We start from the raw sequence: 9,469 nt of genomic DNA, 5'->3' as shown, positions 1-9,469 counted from the left end.
TTTATTCGGGATACGGTATGGGACGTATCTTTAACTGGATTATATAAATAGTTGTTATGGAAACTTCTGAACAATCTGTTTCGCTCAGTGCCGCGCCCCGATGATTCCGCCATCGGTTGGGGTGTGACACATTTATCACTTGGGAATTAAATTCATCAAAACAAATATGCCAATGTGGAATAACATGCTTGCTATCTTCGTAGCTAAGACAAATCATGCAAACTTCAAGTTGCATACATGATAACCATTTAGACGATGCATCGATTTAAAACACTAAATGGTATAATGATAGGATATTCATATCTTTTTATCATTTCCAAACTTTATTTAGGGATTCATACCCTATTTTAGTTGACAAATAATTAACTTCCCTTAAGAGCAAACATTGCAAGCTAATTATCAACTTGAAGAATCTTTCAGTTCTTCAATAAAATTCACATCATTGACATGGGATGGTCTGACCGGTCATGCCAATTAACTAAATAACCATAACCCATAAATGTTTGGTCTATGATCGTATATGTATTACTTGCACATATGTAATACAAAACTTAAGATATGAGAGAATATATTATAACTTTAAAGTTCAAACCATAATGTTATAATCACTCTCTTTATTTGCTACTTGCGGTGTTCAATCTCATTATTTATATAATTTGCATTTCTGATGGTTGATCTTATTTTAATATGACCATCATTACAATTTTTCTCAATTATGTCAACGATCAGAATGGTCAATATATATTCCTTTCATGGATCGGAGTAAAACCAAAAAAGTTAATGATTTTTCATTATTTTCTAAGCCAATCATATAGATATAAAATCATATTAAGCCTTTTTATGGTTTTAACAATATTGCTACTTTATGAGCATATCTCAGGCATGGCAAATGGAAAAACTTTTATCAAGTTTTCTTTATAAATAAACTTCTTTTTACATAACATCACTAAGAAGTATTTCAATGTCCAGGTCATGTTAGATTTATTGGTCTAACATCTTACAACCTTTATAACTTGAATGGGCATCAAGGAGTATGACACTTTGTGTGTCATGTTAAAGCGTATCTATGCTCTTATATGAGATTGATAATAAACCACAACTTTGGTTTAATTGTTCCATTAAATACAATCTATATAATAAACATAACATATAGAATAGAAGATGTACACGGAGTAAAATAATTCACGACCTTATAAGACATCACTGTATTAAAAAAAGTTATATTTAGACTTTATGAGATAAGATGTACAATCAATCGCAAGTTTATCTCACATACATATATCTGTCACTTAATTTGAAACTTAAAGAAATATCTCTTTCAAATCCTCAACATATGCTCATTTATTATTTTTAAATAACTCTTTCTTTATAATAAAATTTGTTGTTTCATAAAGGACAAAAACCGATATGTGAAAAAAGGTAATACATAATCATACATCTTGAATCTTACACATATATGCAAGGATATGGAAATACATAGTTGAATTTTAACTCAAACTTTTTCGCAAATCATGTTGAGACAAATCAAATAGTTGGCCTAAAGTTTCAACTTTTCATTGAACAAAAGAAAAATAATATCTAAACTTTTGGTTAAACCAAACTTTTATAACTTTTAAATCAAAAGGACGTAAGTAATATAATGAACATAAATTGTAAGCATGATATTATAATGCACCTTTACTTTTAAATCTTTTAATTTTTTCTAAAATAAAAAATTAGGCACCATAAATCATGACCCAACAACATACTGAAAATCTCTAAACAATGTGTGTATCTAAGCATATTTCAACATGTGTGTAGATGTATACAAGAAAAACTAATAATTAAATCTTATAAGAAATCTAAATAATCATACAAGAAAATATAAACAAATTGCAATTGTTCTTCAACTACAAGTAAACAATTTTCTCATTCTGCTCTTATTATTAAAGAATTGTTCTAATTCGCTTCGATGAAAAACAATTCAGTTATTTGGTTCCACTATAAAAAAAATATCTCTACTCTAAATAAGTTATCCTTATTCAAATATAAGTTTATCTTTTCAACCTTTTTTAATCTATTATCATTATAAGAAAAGAAAATTAATGATATCTAATCCACAAATAATATACAATCTATATCCAATTAACAAATAATATATTGTAAAAATAAACAGCAGCTATTAGTTAAATATTCCTATCATAAATATTCGTATCGTAAAAGTAAACTGCTATCACTAGAGCTTCCATGAACTTTCCTCAAAATTCAGCCATAAAATGTCTAAATGATGCACACAAACATAAGATTGGATAAAATTCAAACATGTTTTAACCAAATTACCAACGCACACTATCACCAAAGTTCTTGAGTGTAAATCAATTTTCAGGATAGTATCTTTTGAAAGACATTATGTACTGTACGTATCTATTTATAGGATTAAGGGGCTGTTTGGTTCGATTAGAGCAGGTCTGACTGGACCTCTTACCCGATCAGATTTGTGTTGAAGTCTGACTGAGTCAGACTCATTGTGTCTATTTTTGCTCCATTCAGATGTGAACCAAACAGGCTGAGGTCTGACCGAATCAGATCCTAACCTCTTAATTGACCCGGTCAGATGCAAACAAACAACCCCTAACTTATATAATTTCTAGTCATATCTACCTCTCAGACCAACATTAAGTATCGTTAATTTATGAAAATAAAAATTACGTATTTGGGAAATGACTAATGGTTCGAAACTTCTTAAATAACAACTCGAAAAAAAAAATCATTCAAAAATTGACCAAGTAAAAATTACATCTTAACATAACGAAAATTCACAGTAATATTGTCGATAGACAGCTTCACCGGCTATTGCGAACAAAACAACATAATTCAAAATCTGAGAATTTTGTAAATCAAAATCCCATAACATGTTATGTAGGGTTTGTATATCTAATTTTCCTTTGTAACTCTAAATGCTTAATTCCTTGTAAAAAAAAAAACTTATAACAATATGCCAAAAGATTATTTAATTACTAATTGTAAAATATCATAAAACCGTTAACCCAAAATTCTTTGAATTACAATATGACTTACGTCTAAGAGAATAAATAACAATGATAAATTAATTAGGTAGTACCGGTTTACCTTGTGATGAAGCAATCCAACCTCCAAAGCAATTCGTGCTGATAACGTGTTATAAAACTAGCCCATTAGCAAAAGAATAAGTGAAAGAGATGTAGAGAGAAAGAGATATTTTATTGATATAGATATCATACAAGAGATACAATGGGAAATATATATAGGAGAAGAAAACTTGGAGAAGAAGCTAATCTATTTTTGGTGTTGATAACCATAATATTAATAATATATTTATAACAGAATTTACAAAAGAAGTGATTTGATAAAATCAAATTATTAACACAACTCTTTAGTTATGCAAATATTAAGTTGGCAATTGGCTATATATAAATTATTTAATGTTATTATATTTCACTTCACGGCTTAATCTAAAAATTAAAAGTGCTTTCTTCACCATTTCTGAAGTGACAAATAATTGATACCGTGGTTCGTGTGGATAATCTACGGAGACCACGAGCCAACTCCTTTTCTTTTTGATTTTTTGTTTTACCTCTACCTCCTCTCTCTATATATATACAAATTTATGGTCATTTACAGGTTTTATTTTTGTTTTACACACATGGAGAAGGTTTTGCACGTTTTATTTAAGGGAGCCGTGGTTTTTTATGCATGTTTAGGCGAAAAAGAGAAAGAGGAAAGAAGAAAGGCAGGGTATTTTGAGATTTTGCAATTAGGCCCTCTCAAATTAGGTATTTTGAGGTATGTTGTTTGAACTTTTTTTCATAAGTTTCTTTTCAATAATACCTCTAAAATTGTATTTACATCTGTTATTAATTTTTATTAAATAATTCAAATTATTACTTAACTATATATTAATTGATTAATTTTTAATTATTAATTAATTAATTATTAATATTAATATTAATATTAATATTAATATTAATATTAATATTAATTAATATTAATTATAATTATATTATATTATATTATATTATATTATATTATATTATATTATATTATATTATATTATATTATATTATATTATATTATATTATATTATATTATATTATATTATATTATATTATATTATATTATATTATATTATATTATATTATATTATATTATATTATATTATATTATATTATATTATATTATATTATATTATATTATATTATATTATATTATAATTATATTATATTATATTATATTATAATATATTATCCTTATATTAAAATTCCAGTGTTTTGAACAGTAACCATTGAACAGTAACCAGCCCACGTGGGCTGGTTTGGTTATTTTCTTTTTTTGACTTTTTTCCTTGCGGGTTTGCTTTAAAAATATTTTCCTCGGCTATTGTTTCATGTCTTGTCTTTTAGCATAATGGTTTATGGCTTCCTATGCAAATGTTAATGTCCAGGTTCGAATTCTGTTTACTTTCTTTTTGCTCTCAGCTACACGTTTCAGTCCTATAAGTCCTATAAAGTATAAACCCATGCTCATTCATGTTCCCCCTTTCAGTTCTTTTGCTACTTTCAATTGGTGAAGATCAGGTATATGTCTCCCCACATTTGTTAGTCGTATAAGGTATAAACTTTTGCTAACTCTGCTTTGAAGATCAGGTATGTCTTCCTCACATTTGTTTTAGTCTCTGCATTTTTTAACTGTATGTCATTTAGGGTTTTAACCTGCATATCTTTTCTACCTTCATAACTACACAAAAGTAGAATCGAACTTTTAGTCAAACAGTTTGGGGTTCTTCCTGACCTAATAAAGTTTTGTGGTAATTACTAGGTGGAAATAGTGTGATGTGTGTCCGGTTGAAATTATATAGATTGTGTAGCTGCTGTGAAATATTAAATCCTATAAGACTTCAGTTTTTTTAACACAATCCGTTCTGAGTCTTTTGACCCAGCTTGTCCATTCTACAAGGTATGATGTTTTATGTGAATATTAATAGGTGATTAGCATATGAAACAATATAGGTTAATGAATATACCTGCCATAATGGACGGGTTCGACCGTGTGGGAATGGGTTCGGGTTAGGATGGGTCATTTTAAAAAGCAGTTTGGTTCGGTGTAAAAGGCGGTAAATACCGGTAACGAACCGGTACCAAAAACGCCAAAAGTTGGTACCGAATCAGTACCGAAAATGTACCCGGTTAGGTAAATTCGGTACCGGTACCCGGTACCATTTGCTCTTCCCTGTTTTTATCGAGTCGTGAAAGTGATTCGGGTTTCATGTGAAGTAGATAAACTGCTAATCCTCCTAAAAATTTCCACAAGCAAGATTATGTACCTGGTGTGAAATATTAAATCCAATAAAGCTTCACTTTTTTAAAACAATTAATAGGTGATTAGTATAAGAAACAATATAAGTTAATGAATATACCAGGCATAATGTATGGGTTCGACCGTGTGGGAATGGGTTCGGGTTAGGATGGGTCATTTTAAAAAGCGGTCAGCTTGGTTCAGGGTAAAATACGGTTAATAACGGTAACGAACCGGTACTGAAAACGTCAAAAGTCGGTACCATTCGCTCATCGTTATTGAGTCGTGAAAGTATTTCGGCTTTCATGTGAACTAGATAAACTGCTAATATAGAGTGTAGCCTCTTTCGAACTCATGTTTTCGCATGTTTCCTTTAATCATACTTTTTAAAACAATTAATAGGTGATTAGCATAAGAAAGAATATAAGATAATGAATATACCTGGCATAATGGACGGCTTCGACCGTGTGGGAATGGGTTCGGGTTAGGATGGGTCATTTTAAAAAGCGGTCAGTTTCGTTCGGTGTAAAATACGGTTAATAACGGTAACAAACCGGTAACGAAATCGTCAAAAGTCGGTACCGAATTGGTACCGAAAATGTACCCGGTTTGGTAAACTCGGTAACGGTACCCGGTACCAACTACTCATCGTTATTGAGTCGTGAAAGTGATTCGGGTTTCATGTGAACTACATAAAATGCCAAATATTCCCTGTTCCATACAAACATTAGTACCCTATTCTAAAAGTTAATAACAAAAATTACCTTCTTCCAAGCTCACTGATTACTTTTGATGCGAGCAGAATTTAGATCTTCCAAACTGGAGAACAATGGTTTTGCACCCGCGATGGAAACCATCAGACAACAAAGCACCTGTAAGTCACCAAAATAACCAACAAATACTTGCTCACTTTATAAACAAATCACAAACTCTCTTTTACACATCACCTTTCCACCAAAATTGTGCCCATGTATCGAATTCGAGCCACGATCAAAGACAACACAGGCAACATCACCGCAACAATATTTGATCGTGCCGCATACCAGTTGCTAGGAACACCATGTGACGAAATGTTGAACAAAGAAACCCCCTTCCTTTCGCTACAGGCAATGAAAAACAAGGAAGCTAGGTTTTATATTCAAGTACAAAAAGACACCAGAAACAGGACACTACGATGCATAGTGAACAGAGCCACATACCTCAAAGAACAAACGGAAACAACCATTCACGACAGCAACACACCGACATCAACAACCCCACAACTACCAACACCAGCACCAAGAAACCAAACCACAACATCTGCCAAAAGGCCTATTCTTCAATCCGAAGGTATTCAAATTCAACGAACTATAACACATAATGATACCGAAAAACATTCGCTAACTATAAAATATATACTACTTGCAGGTGACAAAAACAACACTCATAAAAGGAACAAGGACCACATATCCATCAACTAGAAGATCAACACCTTAACCCAGCTGCAGCCACTAAATTGACAAAGAAGTTGCCAGTTCTTTTAGTAATAGTAGTTTTTTGCAACACCCTAATGTAGGAGAAACTAAAACACCTTTTGAAACGGCAACTACACCATGTAATGCAGCGTCTAATCCTTATATTAACTATAATATGAAACCCCTGCTTGTAGAAAAACATTTTGTAATCGCGCAACGCGCGACAGTGAATAATACTAGTAATATTAATAAATGAATTGAAATGAATAGTGATTTTAATATTATAATAATATATATTTTTTTCAATACCTTTATTATTTTAATATTATAATAATAGTTATTTTCTTTACTTTTAAACTTTAATTTTTTTTTAATATCAGGGGTTGGGATAAGCTTGATGTCAACCAATATCGAACCAGTACTGGTATCGAAAATACCAGGACGGTCATGTTAGGTATCAGTACATGAAGGTAAAAACCAGCACTAATAAAGAAAACGCCAAAATTTAGTGCCGAATTGATATTGGAAATCTTTTGGTACGGGAAATTCAGTGCTGCTACCCGGTACCATTTGCTCAAGATCACGGTTACCGTACGAACAACGGTATCGTACAACTTTTTTTTGTTGATTTTCTTCAACTTTTAGTTTTTTTCCTTTTTTTTAGTTTCAGGGTAGGGATGAGCTCGGTGCCAACCGGTACAGAACACCGGTTACGGTACCGGTATATGAAGGTAAAAAACGCTTGTGAACCGGTACAAGGAACGCCAAAAGTCGGTACCGAATTGGTACTTAATATCTTTCGGTTCGACAAATTTGGTACTAGTACCCAGAACAATTTGCTCATCTCTGACCACGTGTTTCATATGAACAACATCGTTACCATACAACTTTTTTGGTTGATTTTCTTTTGGTTATCTTTTAGTGTTTTTTTCTACGTTTTCTTTTTATTTTTGTCAGCAGTTCCGTTCGCAACACGCTCATAATAATTTCAAAACACATGTAAACACAGACTAAATAACAAAAGAAATTCGCCGCAACGCGACGAATTTCTTTAAACCTAGTTAATAATAACAATTTGATGTTTAGCAAGACTAATTTAAAAATTAATCTTAAAAAAATAAAAAAAAAGAAGAGGATGAAAATGATGGGTGTCATAGACCATACCATATAGGGTTGTGGATGAGGATAGGGTGATGTGACGATGACATGGAGGGTGATAGTGGTGATTAGCATCATCACCATACCACATAGCTTTAGTAAATACATCATATTCACCTAATGTGAAAAGAAAGATTCCTAATCTGACTTTAGTTAGTCCTATTACTTTTTTAAGACCATCCACAATAAGGCTGGTGGGGTGGTCTGTGATGGACCATTCTTCACGCGTGAAGAATATCAACACACCGCCGCCACCACTCCCATCACTCGTGAACAAAAGAACGCGTGGAGAGTATAACACGTTGAACTTTGAGGAATTTGAACGTTGGCATTAATTTTATGACCGTTTTCCAACGGTAAACTTAAATAAAAAAATAAACCTTTAAACCTTTATATATATTTTTCCATTTTTAAACATTTCACCCACACCAAAACACAAACACATTTCACACAATCTACATCTTTCTAAAATGGCGTTCCCTACGGATTCGACGTTTCAGATGGATAGCGATAGCGATACCGAGTCGTCTTCCGACAATGAGACGCTAAAATATTTTGTGTCAGCGTATAACGAACTTGATACTAGTTCGTCCCGCCCAAAGAAGAAGATGGTAGACCGTGATCGTATACGTGCCAACGAAGTGTTAATGAACGATTATTTTGTGGAGAATCCGCTCTACAATGCCGAAACGTTTAGAGATCGGTTTCGTTTACCAAAAGAATTATTTTTAAAGATTGTTGGAGACATCGAAGCAAGCGAGAAATGGTTTCAAGAAGGTTACGATGCGAGGGGAAAACCAGAACTTCCCGTGAATGTCTGCAATTTTTTTGCAACGCGGTCATTAAGTTGTATGGTAAAGAGTTTTTACGAAAACCAACGAGCCACGACATCTCACGTATTTACGCCGCACATGAGGCTAGATGGCATTTTCCAGGGATGCTTGGTAGCATCGATTGTACACATATCGAGTGGAAAAATTGTCCAAGAGAGTTGCAAGGGGCGTATGTTAGGGGTGATATTAAACGACCAACAATCATACTAGAAGCGGTGGCGTCGAATTATTTATGGATTTGGCATTCATATTTTGTTGGTGCATTTTATGTGACAACAGCATTGGATTGGACTTTGGATATTAAACGAGTTTGGGCCGCGAAGACTTATGAAGACAGGATGGAATTCGAGTTTGTTAAAGCCCAAATTGTTCAAGTTCAAGTTAAAGTGCATCTAGTTTAGCCCGAATTGTAAACATAATTCATATGGGCTGAGCCCAATTCGATTTGTATAGGTTGTGCTATATAAACAACCTTTACCTAGAGTTTTAGGGTTAGACTTTTAGGCAATTGAGAGAGAGTTCGAATACACAGAACATTGGCTGTGAGTTTGTGGAGATCTTTAGTGATTGTAAACGTTTTCGTTGGATAATCATAGAAGATCAGTTGGTAAACCGTCTCTTGTTCTTGTTTCTGTTTGCCAGGTTTATCAAAGGGATTCCGCACCCTTGGTAGATTTTCAGTTTTGTTAAGATCCATACGGGATAGGGACCTAC

General features: G+C 32.6%; 1 protein-coding gene across 1 annotated transcript; it reads left to right on the top strand.

Moving 5' to 3' along the window:
• The first annotated feature begins 6,239 nt into the window (after positions 1 to 6,239).
• LOC110882056 lies at positions 6,240 to 6,995 on the top strand. Its single transcript, XM_022130156.2, has 2 exons — positions 6,240 to 6,639; positions 6,718 to 6,995. The coding sequence occupies exons 1-2, from the start codon at positions 6,279 to 6,281 to the stop codon at positions 6,768 to 6,770; spliced, it is 414 nt and encodes a 137-aa protein (XP_021985848.1). The 5' UTR covers positions 6,240 to 6,278; the 3' UTR covers positions 6,771 to 6,995.
• Positions 6,996 to 9,469: the final 2,474 nt, after the last annotated feature.

The sequence above is a fragment of the Helianthus annuus genome, chromosome 10, assembly GCF_002127325.2.
Source record: "Helianthus annuus cultivar XRQ/B chromosome 10, HanXRQr2.0-SUNRISE, whole genome shotgun sequence".
Lineage (NCBI taxonomy): Eukaryota > Viridiplantae > Streptophyta > Magnoliopsida > Asterales > Asteraceae > Helianthus > Helianthus annuus.
The sequence above is the reverse complement of the archived record's forward strand: the minus strand, read 5'-3'. Positions and strand labels throughout refer to the sequence as shown.